Source organism: Vitis vinifera, chromosome 7 (assembly GCF_030704535.1).
Source record: "Vitis vinifera cultivar Pinot Noir 40024 chromosome 7, ASM3070453v1".
Taxonomy (NCBI): domain Eukaryota; kingdom Viridiplantae; phylum Streptophyta; class Magnoliopsida; order Vitales; family Vitaceae; genus Vitis; species Vitis vinifera.
The window spans coordinates 16683109-16705059 of NC_081811.1; the positions used below are offsets into that span (position 1 = coordinate 16683109).

The 21951-nt window shown below is 35.1% G+C and overlaps 1 protein-coding gene across 2 annotated transcripts in view; it reads right to left on the reverse strand.

The window, feature by feature from the left end:
* Positions 1-10637: 10637 nt before the first annotated feature.
* LOC100854130 (membrane-bound O-acyltransferase gup1) overlaps positions 10638-21951 on the reverse strand; it is a 48450-nt gene continuing 37136 nt past the window's right edge. For both annotated transcript variants that reach the window (XM_059738070.1, XM_059738069.1), the window contains 11 exons: positions 16961-17085; positions 16819-16870; positions 15851-15913; positions 15560-15669; positions 15303-15395; positions 15107-15188; positions 12305-12382; positions 11307-11382; positions 11172-11221; positions 10988-11094; positions 10638-10837 (listed from right to left, as the gene is read on the reverse strand). In XM_059738070.1, the coding sequence (XP_059594053.1) occupies positions 11047-11094; positions 11172-11221; positions 11307-11382; positions 12305-12382; positions 15107-15188; positions 15303-15395; positions 15560-15669; positions 15851-15913; positions 16819-16870; positions 16961-17085 (777 nt within the window). In that variant the 3' untranslated portion in view covers positions 10638-10837; positions 10988-11046. The remainder of the gene's footprint in view (positions 10838-10987; positions 11095-11171; positions 11222-11306; positions 11383-12304; positions 12383-15106; positions 15189-15302; positions 15396-15559; positions 15670-15850; positions 15914-16818; positions 16871-16960; positions 17086-21951) is intronic.

Here is a 21951-nt window from a genome sequence, read left to right on the forward strand (position 1 = left end):
GTACATTCTTCATTAAATATGGTACATTTGATCCGACTGCTTCCGGGACCCCCATTTCAATATGTATGGTCCATAATTTATGTTAAAAACCCATAAGGAAGTGATTGGGGTCCGATCCCCACATCGGAATGCACTTTCGGACCCTTGGTACATCCTTCATTAAATTTGGTACATCCGATCTTAGTGCTTCCGGGACCCCCATTTCAACATGGATGGTCCATAATTTCATTTAAAAACCCATAAAGAAGGGATTCATGGTTGATCCCCACCTCGAAACACACTTTGGAACCCTTTGTACATCATTCGCAAAATTTGTAATATATATATATTAATGATATTTTGTAAGTGTAATTGATATAAGTATGATTAAATATAATATTTATTAAATTTTTATAATAAAAAATTAGCATAAATTCATTTAATATATTTAAGAGATTTATTTTAAAATTAAAAAAAATACTTTTATTAAAACATATTTTATTACATTTTAAATAAAAACTAAATTGATTTATATAAAATATTTGATTTGAGATATGATTTCTAAAAATTTATTACAAATATGTGGTGACAATTTTTCTATTAACATTAATTTCTTTAAATAATTAAAATTATTAATAATTTATCTAATCAAATTAATTTTAAATTATAAAATATTAGGACTTCATTATTTTTTTTTATATTGTATCAAATTCTGAGCAAAACTATATTTGTAATATTTAAAAACACAAAATTTTGAAATTAAACAAAAGTAAACAGATAAATAAAAAAAATTAATAATGAAGTGATAGTAATTTTTTGTAAAATAACAGCAATGAGCTAAATAAAAAAAGTAGTTAAAAATAAAAAGATAATATAAAATAAAATGATAATATAAATTTAAAATTTAAAAATAAATTAAAAATTGAACAATTAAAATTTTTTTAAAAATGATAAATATTTAAAAAAATCTATGATTTTAAATTAACAAGGAATCATTTCCATCGCTTATTTCATATGAACGTCAAAGGCCAACTTTTCAAGCTATCAGCATGCCTCCATTTGCCTTACTGCCCAACCCACACCTCAACTCTAGTCATCCTAAAGGCATGACTCTGACAGAGAGTCATGCCTTTCTTTTTCCTACTGCAAGTAGCTTAACAAAAAGAAGTTTTTCACCCACATTCATGCGTCTTCCATCAAGGTTGTGATCTTAGGTTGACTACTGCACATAACCTATTAATATAATGGTTTTAGCAACAGGCATGCCTCTAAAATCAAAGGTGAGCCCCTAGTTTGCATACTGCATATAAAATTTCCCAATAATATTATCATACCCATGGCCATGCCTATGCAACGAATGGTGCACCCCTGCTTTGCCTTCTACATGTAGCATAACTATATAATGTCATTAACACATAGGCATGCCTTTCAAATGGAAGGTGCACCCCTAGATTGCCTTCTGCACATAACATACTAAACTAATGTCCGAATGCCTTCCCATGGAGTTAATGGGTCAACCTCCCTTTTAGAGACTCCTCACATAACACAAAACCAATTTTAAAGAAGAAAAACGATAAGGTTGCCTATGATCTAACAGACACACCCTTATTTTGGTTACTGCCCATTTCACACAAAACTAAATAATATGCTTAAGGGTCATCAGCCAAAAACCGACAGAGGGACATGTAAAGGTTGGCCATGATTATGCCCACTACTTAACAATATTTTTTTTTTGCCAAAGACGCTATGTGAATCTATGTCACTTCAATGCCATCTTTGAACAATCATGATCAAGGTACAAATTTTGCTATTACAATTACATTATCATGTAACATATCCCATAATATTGAAGAACAACATACAATCACAATATATGTACACCAAACACTTCAAATCCAATAAATTACTCATTGCTTATAATCAAGGAAACAACAACGAAGATTACCAAACTATTTCATACTAATATAAAGTCTTACATTATGAAGTTTAATAAAAAAACTTATAGCAATGGGTTGTTACATGTCGCACGATTATGCCCAGGTTGATTACAACGAGAGCAATGAACCGTTTTTTTTTACATGAATTGAGACTTGATTCTACGTTTCCTAAGTCTTCCAGGAGGTCGCTTTGTGGTTGGAAGATTAAGAAAGGGATAAGTATGACCCAAGGCATCATGAACGGTTCCATCTTCATCAATCATTGGCATGTCATGCGTTACCAAAGTACCCATGCTTCTAGAGTATATCTTCTCTTGCAAATTGTACTTATACCAATCATCAAAATAATTAGATACTTCAAACCCTATTCGTCGTATAGCTACACAAGCGTGATCACATGGGATTCCAAACATTTGCCATGCTTTACATGTGCAAGTTTGCTCCATTAAGTCCACTTCCAAGAATGTTTTTCCATTGGATACTTTCATCGAACTACCCAAGTGTAAATAAGTGATATAATTTTCACATTTTCCAATGTTCAATGCAATATTTTCTTCTGTTTTAGGACCAATACACCCATTCCATTTTACAAGTCCATTTTTGTGCTTGACTAAAAGAGATCCTAACTTATCCATATGCTCGATGAAGAAAACACAAATGTTATCGTGTTATTCATGTCTTAACCAAGAATTGAAAGACTCGGCCAAATTACTTGTCATCTTATCCCAACGCATCTTCTTAAATTTAGAGATTGCCCAATGTTGAGGGTTATTTTCTTCAACCCACTTCGCCAAATCATGATTAAATGTCCTTAAAGTATCCATTACAACCTCATAATCACAATCTAACCTAGCATAGGTGATAGAATCAAGCATTTGCAAAGCATTTTCCTTCCCTTTCCTCCCTTTAGTGTTCAGCTTTGTTAGAAAGCTACTGAAGTTTTCTTTAATGTGACGATAGCAATGTGCATGGTTTTCACTACCAAATACTTCTGAAACACTACGGATAATCCCTTAGTGCCTATCAGATATTATTATAACCTCTCTTTCACTTATGACCATCTCCAATTTCTCTAAGAACCAAAGCTAATCCTCGTAATTCTCAGAGCTAAATAAGCCATAAGCAAGTGGAAACATGCCATTGTCAGCATCATACGAAGAAGCTGAAAATAAAGCACCCTTGTATGGCCTACTCATGTGGGATGAATATATTGATATAATAGGCCGACATCCCATTTGAAACCCATGTATTGACACTGAAAGGGCAACAAACAATTGCATAAAATGACCATCATCCGAACATCTATATTCTGCAATCGTCCCTGGATTTGTTTCAATAAGCCTTGTACATAACCAAGGTAACAACTTATATGAACATTCCGACACACCATGAATTTGTTCTTTAGCCTTCTCTTTCAAGATCCATGCTTGACAATAATTCAATTGCATTCCGTATTGTCGACGAAAGTCTTTACATATTTGACGGGGCAAGTAATCTGGATTTGAACGAATAACATCATCAATCATAGTTGTGGCTTGATTACAACGAACTACTGGTTCGAAAACTAACACATCTTCTAAAGAGTGGTTATGTTCATTTTTAAATGTATGCACTTGAACTATTTTTGTTTTCCCAATAGCATGAACAGTTATTTTCCAAGGGCATCATTCAACAACACATATTACAGTCATATGCTTAAGACAATTCCTCTTAAACTTATATCTAAAACGACCTCCTACTGACATGAGATATATTGCATCCCGAAAGTCATTTGCAGTTGAGAAGGTATGCCCACTACCCAATATTGCACTCTCAAAACGACTTGACTCTAATGGACCAACATGTGATTCAACACATCTTTGATGAAATCCTCGTGATTGCATTCTAATATCAACATCTCTTGCTGAATATGGGATCGGTGAGTTAGACCCTACGATTGTTTCATTCAAGCTGCATTATAACATCTAATGAATAAACATAAATATTAAAAAATAAATAACTACACCGAATCATTTAAGATTAGATATTCTTTTGATATAACTTACCCTTGTCCTCCATTCTCAATCGTTTCATCATCTTCAACTGTTGATGCTAAACATATATATACACGTGCAAATCGGTCACTAAATTGAAACATGTTTGTCAAATTTTCATCATTTTTCAATGGTTGAAGTGCATATAAATCAAATGGGAGAGTATATGAAAATGTTGGTCCCACTATATTGATGTTCATTTTCTCATAAATCCTTGAAACAAAATCATTATATGTCATTGATCGTTCTAAACTTAGACCTTCTCGTCTCCCACCCATATATTCCACATTGCCATGTTCATCCCTTACTAGCTCTCCTCCAATGTGCAGATAACAATAAATTGTATTACTTGGATCCATTTAAATGCTACTCAATCATGTGCAACCCCTGTTTAGAAGCATGAGCCTTTAGTCAAGCTGAAACAATTAACTAATTTCTTAATAACACTGCTTAAACCAACTTACTTATAACAAAATTGATTATCACGCCTATGACCATCATATATTAATACATCGTTTATCTTTGAAACTTTACAAACGAGCTTCATTTACATTTCATGGTCTAAAATTAATGGTGTAAATATAGACATGCATAGTGTATACTTAACATTAAGCAATGCAATTATTTTATTTTACTTGGTAGTAATTTGCTATGTTATATAAGTTAGGGAGTGAACCTCTCAATTCATGGGGCAACCATTGTTTTGGTAACTCTTCAAACCAAATTGTGCTAATGTCACTCTTTTCGGGCCACCCCCTCAAACAATGGGTCAACCTTTATTTTGCCCACTGCCTAGATTAAACCATAACAATGTTTACAACCAAGGGCTGACCTCCAAACAAATAGGTCAGCCTTTATTTTCCCCACTACCCAGATTAAACCACAACAATGTTTACAATCAAGGGCCGACCTCTAAACAATTAGGTCAGCCTTTATTTTGTCCACTGCTCAGATTAAACCACAACAATGTTTACAACCAAGGGTCGACCTCCAAACAAATGGGCCAGCCTTTATTTTGCCCACTACCCAGATTAAACCACAACAATGTTTACAACCAAGGACCGACCTCCAAACAAATGGGTCAACCTTTATTTTTTCATCTGCCCAGATTAAACCACAACAATGTTTACAACCAAGGGTCGACCTCCAAACAAATGAGTCAGCCTTTATTTTGCCCACTACCCAGATTAAACCACAACGATATTTACAACTAAGGGCCTACCTCCAAACAAATGGGTCAGCCTTTAATTCACTTACTGCAACCTCTTACGAAAAAAATAATTTCATCCAAATGTCATTAACTGAATTACGGCCAACCCCTTCTGTCACACCCCAAGAGCCACTCCAAGGGCATGATGGTCATTTCACACCTTAAACCCGAAGGCTTAAAGTGTAACCTGACCCAAACAATCATATTGTAACTGGAAGTAACCAATTACCAAAAACATGTTCAGAGTAGCGGAACAAAATTCTAAAATCTTCAAACTTAACTTTAAAACTAAGCATCCATCAACCAAAATCCATTATCCAAATAGATTGCAAACTCAAATAAATCAAGTGCTAACAAATTTTCATAATCTCCAAATCTCAACTTCAAATTTATCAAAAAAAATATCTAAATAGCTTCCAAAAACCAAATAATCCAAATGAACATAAACTTATAAGCTAACAATGTCCAAATAACATCCTAAGCAGAATCCTAATGATGACCATTCCTCGACCTAGCCATCATTCCTTGCCCGAACTAAGGGTACCTGAAAAATTATCAACAAATAGGAATGAGCTCAAAGCCCAATAAGGAACATTAATGCAGTCCATGGATCAAACATTTCAAAGTCACTTGCAAAATAGGAGACATTATAACTAATTATTCACATAAACCTTTTGAGTCAGTTTTGCCAATACATTCAAAACTTTTAACTGTACACTTTCAATTCTGATTCAAACATTTTCATATCAAATTCAATCAAAACATTCAAAACATTTATTTACTCTGGTCATCAAACATCAAATAGTGCCCAGTTAGGTGGAACTTTTTAAATAGGTGGCTAGCCTCAAATTGTTCCTTTAAGGTGGACGGAACCAAACACTACTAATACTAGTAACCTTTAACCAAACCCCTAGAGTCTGGGGTCCAAATCAATTACATTCCCCACCAAGAAATGTAAAGGTCAACTATTATATTCCATTGACAAGGGCCAAACAAACCAGAGTTAAACACTTATTTCAATTATTCAAATTTGCAAAACATAATATCTCCACATTTCTCTGTTGTAAATAAAATATGGTTCTAACATACTTTTCATGCAAAACATATTTGATCCATGCATAAAACGAATAATAACTCAAAATGTTCCCAAATGATGTATATAAAAATTTGTTTCTAAAAAAAATAATAACTGCATTAATTTCCCTTACCTCAAAAGAAGTCCTCAAAAACTTTGGAGAAAAATAATCCTGAAAATCTACTCTTTACCTAACAAAATATAAGAGAAATAACCATTACTATTTATCTAAAATTATAGGTTTGTCAATCCTAAAATTTTAGGTATTCAAATTAATGTTTTTAATTATGAAAGATAATTTAATCTATTCACATTAAAAAAAATTAATAAATTTTTAATTCATATAAAACTTAATTTATTTTTTGGGACACAACTTAATTTAATTAAACTATAATTTATTTCACTAATTAATTTCTATGTTATTTATTAACTTACACTCATCATTAGTATAATTATAATACCAAAAACTTTACTTTCTTTTATTTAAAACTTCTATTCTCTCACTTTTTTTTTTCAAACATAAACTTTATCCCCAACAATTCTTCATTATTGCCAACATAATATTTATATATATATATATATATATATACATTAACTACCAAACACCATCCATCCGTACACATCTTCTCTTATTATTTATATTACTATATATATATATATATAATTTTTTTTTACCATTCTCCAACTTTCTCCAGTGTGCACATGCGTTCCTTCCTCTTTTTTTTTTCTTCATTTTTTAAAAATATTTCTAATCCCTTAAGCCACAAATAACAATATATTTATTTACTCTCATTTTTTTTCATCTAAAAACTTAAGATTTCCCAATTTCCAACAATAAATCAAAATCTTAAATTTTCACTAGTTTGATATTAAAAACGAATTAAAAAAAATAAACTAACCCTAATCTAGATTTGGGTTTTCCAAAAAAATCTAATGTACTTAAAATTAACTAATAAATCTAAAATATTAATTTAGGGGTTAGAATTTTACCTATAGAGATCTGTTCTTCAAACCCTAAAATTCGACTCCAATCTTACGTTCTCTGGAACTCTCTGCGAATAGGAACGCGTTTAAGAAAAGAATAGGAAGAACATAATTCTTAATTTATACCTAGGGTATTTATTCGTAAAATTACTTTTTCACCCCTCTTCCATTTTATTAAATTAATTAATTAATTAATTAATTAATTTAATATTATTAATATTTTCTTAAATTGCCCCTAAAAAAAAAAACTTGGACATTACACCTTCATCCAAGGGTAGACCCTTACTATGACTACTACACACATAAACAAAACAAATTTCATATTGTTGTTGTGACCATCAATTTTGAACCTAAGGCTCTACTACTATTTTCCCTAATTCCCACATAAATTCATGTCCGCTTTACTAAATTTGTTTTATTTTCTTCTTCAATTCAACCCTCATTCATTACAAATTCAAAACTTTTATTAAGAAATTTATTCAAACTTTAATCCTAATCATTTTTAAAATTTATACTCATCTACTCATGACTAAACATGAATTCTTTTCCCATGCATTAGATTCACCAATTAACAACTATAAAAAATCACTCAAATTACTCATTTTGGAATCCCATATAAACAACAAAACATTGCGAATCTCATATAAACAACATTAAACAACAAATTGTTTGAACATTCCTAAAAATTGTATTCCCTTCTCATGCAATAGTCATATTTTTCTTCTCTTTTCCGTATTCTTCCCAACAACCACATACAACACAAACACAACAATTTAGCTATAAAACAAAATCAATATAGCTTACCACCATCTCATTTTCCCATCATTTATCAAATTTTAAGTCATATTTCATTTCAAATAAACCCTAAATAAATTAAAATATAAATTTAGATACAATATTAATGAACTTTGAACATGTAGAAATATGCAATGTAATCAAGTTTAAATCACAAAATTGCACAAACCACATAACCATGACATTATTCAAATCTCAAAGAATCAAAATGACAAATCAAAATATAAAGTTATTTCAAAATTTAATAACACATATATATCACCTGGAAAAACCCTTGCTTTAAAAGCTAAATGCAACTACAATATTTTTATTCTTCGTTCTCCCGTTCTCTCAATTGCTTTCTTTCTCCTTCTTCAATGTAAAAGCAAAATAGGAAGTACAACAAGGAGAAAAATGACTGTCGGTCTTAAAATGAGAAGAAGGAAATGGGTTTTTTTGTCTACCTGGCCTTTGTTAGGGGGTTCACACTTGGACTTTTGTGTTTCAGATTGATGTTTGGTGGGAAAATGAAGATGTCGTCTATGGTGATGGAGGAGAAACAAAATAAGAGATCAAGTTTGGAGGTTCATTTGGCGTTGATGGATTATTGCGATTTGAGAACCTACCATATTTTTTATGGATCCTTTCGCCTTGTGATGAGTTGTGCCTGTGAACGAACAAGAAAGAACATGGGTTTTTGGTGTTAGGGTTTGGTTGAAGAAAGAAGAAGACATTTGGAGGTAAATATTTTTTAAAAAATCAATCCATGTGGAGTGTCTAGTTGGCCGGTGACATGTAAATGAGCCATGTCATTGGCTTAAGTGGACAACTGATTTAGACCTTGCTTATATGGCTTTTCCAAGCAACTTATCCAACTAGGAGAGATGTCAAACTATAAGAAGGTATTTTTGGAAGGGCCTCAACATCACTATTACAGTGTATGAAAGGTCGTTTATTTTCCACAAAATCCACTGAATTTGAAAAGTAAAAAGTAAAATTTCTAAAAGGTAAAATTTTGCCTCTTGGTGTATGGTTACATAAATTCCCCTTGATTTTATACTTACTAGTTTTAAAAAAATCTCAAATTTTATCGAAGAAATTATTAAAATCTTAAAAAATAAAAAAAAGGATTTTTTTATGAGATTATTAAAAATTTTCTATTCACATTTCTTATCATTTTTAATTTTTCCTTTTTTTTTCTATGTTTTTGGGACATTAGTGGTTTAATTCTATAATCATTTAATTTGTTAAACGATAAGGACAATAATAACTACTTTTTGAATATATCGCCAACTTATTATAATGTATATAGGTAGCCCGTAGCTTTGGCCCCCAAATTGTTAAAACTCTACCAAGGTTCGATTGAATTTTGCCTGTTTTATGGTATTTTCACCTAATTAATACCCTGCAACCTGCATGATCTTGTTTCTTCTGTGGCAGTGGACAATGCTAAAAATGATATTAAAGTCCGCCCATGCTCAACGCTCAACTCAACTAGTCTTTCATCGAATTCAGAACCCAGGTTCAAGCCCTAGGTCTAGAGGCTTGTTACAGGATCCACTCTCCAACTCCATTGTCTCATCTTCCCTTCATAGGAGGCCTTGGTACTTGCAATTTTTTCACTCAAGCATGCTGGAAAACTAGCGTTTGAAAACATTTGAAAGGTTCATGGAACCATAATCAAATTTCATACGTTTTCATGCCCAGAAATATGAGCTCTGAGATTGAAGTGATGATCGAGCTAAGCATTGCAGGTGCATGCTAGATTTATGTGGCTGGTAGCCGGTAGGCACCTCAAATTATGGGTTACTCTCCTTCCAAGATGGGACTCAGTCCTCTGGAAATTTGAGGATTAGGTTCATGGAAGATTTGTTGGAGCATGGAAATAGGCAGTCGAGAATGCAGATGAATTGGACCTTTTAAGGCATAGAAAGGATTAGAAGAAAACTGATAAAAGAACGCAAGGAGGGAACACTAAGTTGGAGCTGGGTTGCAGTAGGTTCCCAAGTTTGTAAACTTCTAGTTATTGCCAACTTGCATGCAGTGATTGCTTTTAGGCCTGCATTGACTGCAAACATAGCAGGTCATTGGATCATAGAGGATCTGAAAGTAAGCCATTGATTGACAAATAACTCTCAGGAACTGAACTCGGACCCATCAATTCAGAGGTGGCTTTGGTCCCTGCAAAAAGTATTGGTGAAGAGTCATGAAAGTAATCCCCATTCATTAGGAAATATAAAAAATTCAGAAACCAAATGTTAAGGTAAAAACCTCGGTAGCAGGAGAAGAAAGGATTTTCAGCTACCTTCCCATGTCCACAGTTTTGGTAAGATGACCCAGTGAAGCCTGGTAAAAAATGTCTTAGCTATATATCCTTCACAGATTCTCCAAGTGAGATGTAGGCTCAATGTTAGGAAACAAAGAGTAAGAGCATATTTCATTCTCCAACTGAGATCTAGGTTCAACATCAGGAAACAAAAAGTAACTGCATATGAATTGGATCATCACCTTTTTGTCCATCAGCTCTTCCGAGAGGATGCTTAAATGGTTTTGCTATCATAGTTTAGAATGATATTAAATAATCATGTTATAATGTGTCGGATAAAAAGTTACAAGCATGCAAGTACACACTGGAAAACCATGTATACACAAATTGCATTCTCATAGAAATTCTGTTGTAAGAAGTTAGTAACCGTCTGATCCCAATGTGAGTATTCCAATTCCATGTACAAAACATAATCTTGGAGAAGGGATCATTTTGCATGCCCTTCTACTTAAGAAACCTAACAAAAATAGAGTAGACAGTCTTGTATCACTATGTGGCACCTCCTTGTCTGCCTCAAAACTGAATATTAAGAAAGAAACACAGAAACCAAGTATTAAAATGGAAAAACAGAACCACTTGAACCTGTTAAGTTTTTATGAATTAGAAAGTCTATTTGTTTTAGGGAAATCTCCCTAGTAGATCCAAGGCCACAAAGAGATAAATTATAACCTCTATAATCAGGAATATTGGCAAAATCAGACTTGGATTCAAAATTTGTAAACTTTAATTCAGTGCTGGTGCCTCCTTTTCTTGGCATCATCAATGTGGAACATAAGCTGCAAAATAACCAAGGCCCTCAATGTTAATAAACCCCAACTAGAGACCCAATGCTTGGGTATGTCATATAATTTACCTTTGTTCCCACATAAAATGTTATAAACATGCCACCCAGAATTGGAAGTCCTGTAAACATTCAAATTGCTTCAACTTTGCATCTGCATGCATCTAAGAACATAAAAGAGGAATGGGTAAGAAAGATGCTGCATACCTTCTTTCTGAAGGAACCGAGAAATAAACCAATTAATGCCTGATAGTCCAATGACGTAGCCAACAAGATTGGCAACCTGTAGAACAAAAAAGGAAAAAAACCTTATAAGGTATGTATGCTGATTGTGGAGGTATACTTCTTACAGGACTCCCAGACTGAAAATACTCAAATTCAAGAACGCATGCATGAATACCTATTTGGGCCTATGTTTAGGATTTCTCTTTCATTCCATTTTAATTTTTTTTTTTTTTTTGTGTTTTTGTTTTTGTTTTGAGTGGAAACAGGAGGGTGGAAGCTAGTATTTTGGAATTTTTGGTAGTCCATGGAAATTGAATCATTCAAATTTAAATGGAAACATAATGATGAATCCATAACTTCGTTGTTCTCTATGTTCTTCAATTTTCTCCCTGTTTTGGTCCCAAGGGGTGAAAACCCTCAAAACTAAGGGCAGCATGCACACTAGAGTATCGTCCTTAATGATCAACTACTCCCAAGGAGCAGTCCTTGAGGCTGAGATTTGCAAGCCAACTGATAGGTAGTTCTGGTCTCATTAGGTATGGACAACAGAGCAGTTCTGTTCTTTGTTAAGAAAGCCTGATGGCTGAAGTTAGGGACCTATGACGATTGAACTCTGAGGGACAGTTTCTGATGGGATGATGCTGGAGATAAAGTTTAGATGCGCTCACCAACCCTTTTAGGTCCGCACTTCCAAAATCCAAAGACCCAATAGTATAGGTACAAACATCAAAATAGGTCTTTAAGAATCCACCCTTTTGGCTCCACAGGTTAATCATAATTCTCAATAGTACAGGTACTAAGTGATATTACTAGGAAACTAGAAATATGCCACCAACATAAGAAACATTAGGTCTTTTTTCCTTTCCCCCTCTTTTTGCCAGGAAACATAAATATCATAATACGCTATGAATTTCAAAGGAAATTAAATGCAGATAATTAATTCTAACATAAAATTATTGCTTATAAGAAAAAGGGCAAACCATGAGGCAAGTGATTGTGATAGCACCAGCAACCGCACTAAGTTCACGGAAAATAAATTCCCCAAAAGCACTCTCAGCCTGAAAATAAATAAAAAAAGATTACTGCAGTGTTAGTTAAGGAGATGTAAAAAAGACTCTGAAACTAAAGACATGCTGTTTCAAACCTGTCACAGATAGTTAAATATCATGTCATAGCAACTTATCATAAAGGAAGCTGCATAAAACTATGCTAGGAAAACATTTAAAAAGATCACTAGCAGCATGCACCATAAACTATAAAACCCAAAAGAACACAAAAAAGCAAAGGAATACTCTCTCTCTATTCATATATCTTTTGGTGATAAAAACCTTTAGTCAGAGGATCTCAAGGGCAAGGATGTGCAGTTTGTCTAAGTGGGGTATCAGTGGGTGGGTAACTGTTGATGGGAGATTGGATGCTGGGACTAGATTAGCTGGAGAAAGGGCCCAAGTAGCTTATGACTATGTTTGGTTCCTGGAAAATTTGAAGGAAAATGCTAGAAAAAGAAAATAGAGAGAAAAAGTAGAAGGAAAAAAAAGAGAGTGAAGGAAAATCAAAAAAAGATTTAAGGTCAATATATTATTTTAATATGCTACTTCAAACTCATTTCACAAATGTTAACTCCTCTATATAAAAATTAAATAATTTAAAAATGAAATTTTTTTTAATTATTTTTAATTATATTTTATTTTCTGTTGTATTTTTCATACTAAAATCTAACATAAGAAAATAATTTTTTTTCACATTTTTTTCTTTCCTTGATACTTTCCTTGAATCAAACATAGTGTAGTGGTTGATGTTATCCATTAATTATGAGAATCCTCTGATTATTCTTATTATTATTATTATTATTATTATTATTATTATTAACTCCTCTATATAAAGATTAAATAATTTAAAAATTCAAATATTTTTAATTAATTTAATTTATATTTTCTTTTCTTTTGTATTTTTCATAATAAAAAACATAGTGTAGTGGTTGATGTTATTCATTAATTTATTTCATTAATTATTATTGTTATTGTTATTGTTATTGTTATTGAGCCCAACCATAATTTTGATGAGTAAAGTAAGAGGATGCCATAAATAAGAAAACTAGTAGGGTGCCTTAAAGTACACATGAAGTATACAATGGACACCTAAAGATGCCTCCAAAAAAACTAAAGGGGTAACAAAAAAATCACCCTCCTCAATTAGAGTCCAATTGATCAATGCAGGGTGCCTTAAAGTACACATGAAGTATATAACGGACGCCTAAAGATGCCTCCAAAAAAATAAAGGGGTAACAAAAAACATCACCCTCCTCAATAAGAGTCCAATCAATCAACAAAATCTAGCATAATAAGAAGACCAAAACATAAAAACAACTTAGGCCAAGCTCATAGATATCATAGAAAGTAGTGTTTCAGCCCTTGTACAGAATTCTCCTCATTTTCAAATGATTCACTGTTTCTTTCCTTCCCGATTGTCTAGAATAAGCATCAGGGAGTAGCCCACTGCGCCTTTTTCCACTTTTTACCCACAAAAGAGTCATGCAACACATGCCATCCTACTAGCATCTCTTTGACTATAAAGGGAAGCACCCAAGACATGCCAAACATGGAGAACAATAAATGCCAAAAACCCTAGTCTTGACACAGTGAATAAAGATGTGATCAATGGATTCTTCCTCTAAATGATAAAAGAAACATCTGGTAGCCAAAAACCACTCACTCTTCTTTCAATGATCCAAGATTAAAACCCTTTTCCAATTAGCCTCCCAAGCAAAAAAGCCCACTTTCGATGACACCCAAGAGTTCCAAATAACACTTGCCAAAAAAGAAATTGTACTTCCCGACTCTAAAGCCGAGTATAGGGCTTTAACAGAAAACCTACCATTCTTCAACCCTATCCAAATAACTTTATTTTCCTCTTCCCTGCACACCCTCCTCCCTTGCAATCTCAATAGGAAGTGCTCCATAATTTTCACCTCCCAATCATTTAGGAGCCTAGTGAAGCAAAGGGCCCAACAACCCCCTTCATATGACAGTTTCCAAACATCCACCACCCAAGCCTTATTTGAAATAGCAATAAATGGAGAAGGGAAGGTAGTACATAGTGGTTCATCACCGTACCACTTGACCTTCCAAAATCTCACCCTTCGCCAATTACCAAGTAAGCAACTCCACTAGCCAAAGATTCCAATTCTTTCTAATGGTTTTCTATAACCCTACCCTTATCTTTCTCACTTCCTGAAAGTGCCACCCTCCTTTTACCCCGTAATTTCCATAACCCTACCCTATGCAGATTATAGGTCTACAAGACTACAAATTTAGGTAAACAACCTATTTAGCTCACTGGTGCTTTTAGGCTCTTAAGCACAAGATCCTAAGTTGGTGGCATATCCTTACTTGTTTCCCTCTTTCCCTACCTGATAAATGCATAATATGCTAACACAAGCACACCCATGTCTCATAGAAGCCAATCCAATGCAAAAGGAGATGGTCTAGGGTAAGAATTAGACTTGATTACCTTTGGTCTAGACTAAGTTAAGGTTGAAGCACAGGAGAGCATTAGGTTATTTGGGGATCAAGCTTTGTTGTCCACCAATGTACTCAACTCACACCAGGTCCATCCCCAGTCACAACTATGTGGATTTAATTACAATATCGACATTCATTAGCTGCCAATTTATGGTGACAGAATTGGTTCAATCAGAACCTAGTAAGCAAGATAAAATGTTGATAATCAGAGGGAAAATGACGTAAATTAGAGTAAATAGCAACTCGGAAAATACACATCACCTGAAATGTATTTGCCAATGATTTCAGTATCATCTCTGGAACAAAGAATAAACACGTTAACCATGCCCATGAAAGAAGCTTCCTAAGGTCAAAACCAATACACTGTCAGATGAGGAATAGGATTTAAAAAATTCATACTTCTTTTTCACTGTCAAGGAAAAAGTGACATTGGAAAACTTGAAAAAGCAAGTAGTACCACTCTAAGTCATGCCATACAGCAACAAATGTGAATATAACCCATATGTTCAGAAGCTTTCTCTGAGAGCCCCCAAGAGGAATGTACATGTACCTAAAAACAAATTTTGCAAGAATTAAATAACTATAACCCATATATTCAGAAGCTTTCTCTCAGACCCTCCAAGAGGAATGTACATGTACTTAAAAACAAATTTTGTAAAAATAAAAATGACAGGAATACAAGATATGCTAAATGTGAAAACGTAGAAAGCGTACCTGACAAGCCATTTGTTGAAGGAAGCATGCCAGTTCTTCCAGAAACTTTCCAAATTGTAGCAATTATTGATACACCTTGGCATATTCTCAGGGGCCTCAATGCCACAAATCTACAATCACATAATTATAGAGGAAAAAAATTCTTCCCATGAGTGTTCAGACACCAATCTAAAACTCAAAGTTTGTTACCACTGAAATTTCAGATAAATCTGATCCAATAATAGTCCATCCACAACACAGATTTAATTAAAAACAAAATAAAAGAAAATTATACACTTTCAATGAACATACCAGTGACCATAATCGAAAGTAGCGCCACATCAAAAAGAACTTTAGCCACATGAAGTTTAAAACCTAGAACAAAATAAAAATATACATAAGAGGAAATTCTTATTGCAATGCCACAACTCAAATTTCAGATAAAGTAAGGCCTGCCAGGAGTTTCATCAATAACTTCCAAAAATTAAGGCAGGAATTTCACCAATTTGAAAGGAGTATGCAACACAGAATAGCATGGTTGCCAAGTTTTTGTAGAATTTGAGTGATTGAGACTGATTCCTTAGAGCCTTTGGCATTTTTACACATTCAGAGTTTTCATGTTGTGGATAGAAGTTCCTCACATGTCTTTTGTAGATAGATCCTTACTTCTTGGAAGTTTTGCAGATTTTTATTCTTATCACCAATCCTTTTGGAGTTCTCCATTCCTACAGAAGTAGCAATCTTTTAACAGAAAAGAACATTTATGATCATCCACCAATTCATTGCTGCTTCTACTGAAATAGGGTACAGTTCCTTCCTCACTTATATAATAGATGTGTCATGTCTAAGATACCTGTTTGCATAGTCCATTAAATTACAAGAAATTTAACCTCAAAAGGCATCTTTTATGAAGACGTTGCTATTAGCCACAAAATATGGTTCATTTAAAAGGAGAGGAATCTGAGGGTCTTTATTTGGTATTAGAACTTCTAAAAGGATTGTTATAATTATCTTACAATATAAATTATTGAAACTTTTATACATTTATAGAGGTTTCATTTTCAGATTTTCAGAGCCCTTGGCTCTGTAATTTCGTCTTACTCATGGTCATTATTCAATCTCCTTATATATTTCCTGCAAATGATTTGTCATTTCTACCCTAAAGTAAATAGATACTCATCTCATTTATTCAACAATCTTAGTTCAACTAATGAAAATAAAACCAACACCCTAACATTTAATGAATGCAAACATATAATATTTTAAAGATCACCTCTTACCCCATAACCAATGATGAAAACATCCATAGGAGACAACTGTTTCCACAAGCCACTAAACAGTGGAATAAAGAGATTCAATCACTGAACAATACGTAAAAATATTCACATACTATCGTGTACTCTTGGAGTTTACAAGTCTTACCTGATAGCAAAGGCATTGTAATAAAACAGATGTGTCATTAGTTCCATTAAGAAAAGACTAAAGAGCCAGCGTGACCCATACCAAGACACATCTCTCACTGAATAATTATTCTGAGGCATATCTAACTGCAAGAACAGCAAAGGTAAAATTGATGAGGTTCCAAAGGATCATATTCATAAGGATTGAGACATTCAGCATAAACATAAAATGCAAGTCTGTTAATAATTTAGAATAACAGAGTGTGGACCCCGCATTTCGGCTCAATGCGTTTCCCACTCGATGGCGAGCTTGATTTTTTTATTTTGAAAAATGATTTAATCGGTTAAAAAAATGACTTGGAGTCGCCACTTATTTTTGTTTTATTTTTAAAGGGTAAACAAAATAAGAAAGAAAAACCCTAAGTGTGACTCCTTGTTTTGGAAAAGGTTGGTCTGCGAAAAAACCGGATCGGGTTCGGGGGTCAGGTTACTTATCGGGAAGGTACGGTACAGACCGTAGCACCCCTTTAAGTCCCTAAAGTCGGGTCTCTACTAATAAAATGAAGCTGACATGGCAATTGATGAGGAAATCAATGAATACCCGGAACTATCATGCACATATAAGAATCAAAGCATACATATAGAAATACCAGAATGGAAATAGATATGTACCTGGGCGACGAACCGTTATGCGCTATCAAGAAGTGAGGTTAGTGCACAATTAAGGAATATTTTCGAGCATGCTATAGAGCAGAATAACATCAATCATGCATGACAATTAAATCAACCGATCAATCAATCAATTATACAGTCACTTATGTAGGGCCTCCACCAAAGCCCTGTTTTATTTTGCATGAACTAATTCCATAAATTCCATTATCTGGAATTACAAAATTAAAATTCTTGCTTACTTTAAAACATTTTAAAATCATGGGATTGTGAAGATTGCCTGCCAGAAAGAAAAAAATGGCAGCAAAGTCATACTGAAAAGTGGACTTTTGAAACCTAAAGAAAAATGCTAAGGATGAAGGATAGAAAATTTTGATGATTTGAAATTATTTTGAAATAACCTGAATTAGAGAAAACATTTACACAGTTGGACTTGGGGAAGGCGGCCATGCACAGGTGGACATGCTTAAGGTCACGAGGTGGAAAGAAATTGACCTTCAGATCCGGATGTGAGACATCCAGATAAGGTAGAATGTTAGCCGGGCAGAATGGCGGCTGTGAGACATCCGGAGAAGGTGGAATGTTGGCCGGACAGAATGGCGGCTGTGAATATCCGGGTGGAATGTCGACGAAGAAGAATTCCGGATGTGAGATACCCGGATAAGGTAGAACGTTGGGGGGGCAGAATTCCGGATGTGATACATCTGAAGAAGGTGGAATGTTGGTCGGACAGAATGACGATTGTGAATATCCGGGTGGAATGTCGGCGGAGAAGAATTTCGGATGTGAGATACCCAGATAAGGTAGAACGTTGGCCGGGCAGAATTCAGGATGTGATACATCCGGAGAAAGTGGAATGTTGGCCGGACAGAATGGCGGCTGTGAATATCCAGGTGGAATCAGTGAGAATTTCCGTCCGAGTGGAACGTTGGCCGGACAGAATTCCGGATGTGAGACATCCGGATTAGGTAGAGCGTGGTTATGAGTAGCATAAAGGATAGGTATGGGTTGTATGGATATGGAGGCTTGGGTGAGTGGTTTTAATGGGTATGTGAAGGAGTGAAGGATAGCGTGCACTCGTGAGACTCCATGTACACGAGGGAGTGGGGTGGAGAATGGATGAGAGGAAAATGGGTGTGATGGAGGATGCTTGATGAGGTGAGCTTTGCTGCCATGACAACTACTCCAGATTTTCTAGGATCTCTTTCGAGCAGGGATGAGAAAATGGATGCGTACCATGGACGGATATCAAGAAACAGGGGAAGTAGAGAAACAGAGCGTGAAAGAAGACGAATAAATAAAGAAAAAAATCTCAGAAAATCCATTTCATGAATCATCCATGAATCTTCTGAGCAGGTGGGTAAACCATATCAAATGCAACCACCCTCATGATTCTCAAGCATTTCCTAATCACAGTAGGATCAAAGCAAGTTAAAGTGGACAATGGCAAACACAAATGCAGGGTCATACTTCAACAAGCAGACTGGTGGCCTTCATTATCCACCTTAAACAGATCAATGAGTATTCAAATATTCACAAGAGATGTAAAAGAGTGATAGTCATACCTGAAAGCTTCTTCTCCAGCTAGGCGTCTTTGGCTCTTCCCAGCAACTCTACGCTCCTCTGTTCTTAGCTTCCGACTCAAGTTCAACCAATACTCTTTTCCTCAAAACTCTCAGAAAAACTCCTCCGTTCCCCCACAATGTTGTCTCCCCTTCCTTTCTCAAAACCTCCTCTCTCTCATTTTTCCTTTTTATGGTCTCCTTCTTGGAATCACCTTCCTTAGCAAGTCACCACCTGCCTCATGTTCATGCATCAGCCAGTATGGCCTGCCCAACTACCCTCACTGTTGCTGCCCGCTTCATGCGGACGGCATCCCGCTCTCAGCTGGGGGTCCCCTACCCTCTCTAAAAAATGTAATCCCAACAGAAGACACCCTCCTCCAAAACGGTCTGCAGTGGTGCTTTTCTCTCCAGAGTATGCACTTCCAGGAACCTTGATTAGAAGCTCATCTTCCAGTATATCCTCGTGAAGTTCCAGCAACATCCTTTGAGAAAAAGCCTCAGACACTATCAATCAAAACTACTTGAAATTCTAGTAGCATTTCAAATATCATCCCGAGAAAACCAGGCCAAATGAAGTTTAACTCTTTGTCTAAATCTTCAGCATTTCCCACACTGTCATGAGCTACAATATTTCTCATGAATTTAAAAAAAGACCAAGGGGAATCTGAATACGGAGTAGACGGCCATGCCAAAGCCCTCTTCAATTCTTGGCTATAGTAGTTTGGTCTGTTATTATATTTTACCCATTGGGTCCATGAAGTGCTAATACATGGACGACTTAAAAAACAAACAGACAAAAAATTATCATAGTCTCCAATAAATTGTGATGTTCGGTAATTGGAATTATATCTAAGTATAGATGTGTAGGCAAGCAATCGAAAAGCAACACGGGAAGAATGGGTCAAAAGCAAGGGATGTCTGTGCATGATCCTGAAAACATGGTCATGAGGTAGGTCTGATTTCCTTAAAACAACAATAAGGGATCTGAAATCTTCAATTTGAGTTATTTCAAGCCCATAGCAGCGGCTGAAAATGTTTTCTAACACACTTGCAATTTCAAGTCGGATAACCTGAAGATTTTCTCCTTCATAGTCATCGCATAATCCTGTAATTTTCCCCCTTCCCTTCACCACTACTACATTATGCATGTCAAAGCCACCTTCCAGCTTTCTTAATGGCACCAAGTATTGAATGGCTTTAAGCAGGTCCCATATAATGGATATCAACTCTTGGTTAAGTCTCCCTCCAATCACAACTTGATGCTGTTGGAGCCAATCTTGTAGGCTTTGGTGGCGTTCATAAACAATTACACGTCGTCCTGGTTCTTCATAACTATCATAACCAACTAACACATGCTCCTTATCCAAACCTTCTGCCATTTCATAGGAAAGAAATTCTGTGTCATTTGGATCCACTACTTTCAAAGTCACCAACTTAAGAATGTCTCCTTCCGTTTCCGTTGTCGCTTCATATATGTTGTCTCTAATATATTAGAGACAACATATATTAGAGAGTGGCAGAGGATTGAGAGTGGCCCTATAAACATATATTAGAGAGTGGCAGAGGATTGAGAGTGGCCCTATATATTAGAGACAACATATATGAAGCGACAACGGAAGCGGAAGGAGACATTCTTAAGTTGGTGACTTTGAAAGTAGTGGATCCAAATGACACAGAATTTCTTTCCTATGAAATGGCAGAAGGTTTGGATAAGGAGCATGTGTTAGTTGGTTATGATAGTTATGAAGAACCAGGACGACGTGTAATTGTTTATGAACGCCACCAAAGCCTACAAGATTGGCTCCAACAGCATCAAGTTGTGATTGGAGGGAGACTTAACCAAGAGTTGATATCCATTATATGGGACCTGCTTAAAGCCATTCAATACTTGGTGCCATTAAGAAAGCTGGAAGGTGGCTTTGACATGCATAATGTAGTAGTGGTGAAGGGAAGGGGGAAAATTACAGGATTATGCGATGACTATGAAGGAGAAAATCTTCAGGTTATCCGACTTGAAATTGCAAGTGTGTTAGAAAACATTTTCAGCCGCTGCTATGGGCTTGAAATAACTCAAATTGAAGATTTCAGATCCCTTATTGTTGTTTTAAGGAAATCAGACCTACCTCATGACCATGTTTTCAGGATCATGCACAGACATCCCTTGCTTTTGACCCATTCTTCCCGTGTTGCTTTTCGATTGCTTGCCTACACATCTATACTTAGATATAATTCCAATTACCGAACATCACAATTTATTGGAGACTATGATAATTTTTTGTCTGTTTGTTTTTTAAGTCGTCCATGTATTAGCACTTCATGGACCCAATGGGTAAAATATAATAACAGACCAAACTACTATAGCCAAGAATTGAAGAGGGCTTTGGCATGGCCGTCTACTCCGTATTCAGATTCCCCTTGGTCTTTTTTTAAATTCATGAGAAATATTGTAGCTCATGACAGTGTGGGAAATGCTGAAGATTTAGACAAAGAGTTAAACTTCATTTGGCCTGGTTTTCTCGGGATGATATTTGAAATGCTACTAGAATTTCAAGTAGTTTTGATTGATAGTGTCTGAGGCTTTTTCTCAAAGGATGTTGCTGGAACTTCACGAGGATATACTGGAAGATGAGCTTCTAATCAAGGTTCCTGGAAGTGCATACTCTGGAGAGAAAAGCACCACCACTGGAGGTGAAATCGAGGAGCTAAGTCCTTCAAAGCTTAATAATTCGGAAACCCATTGTGAAGCATCAACAGGCAGTATCTGAATCATTTCCCATGT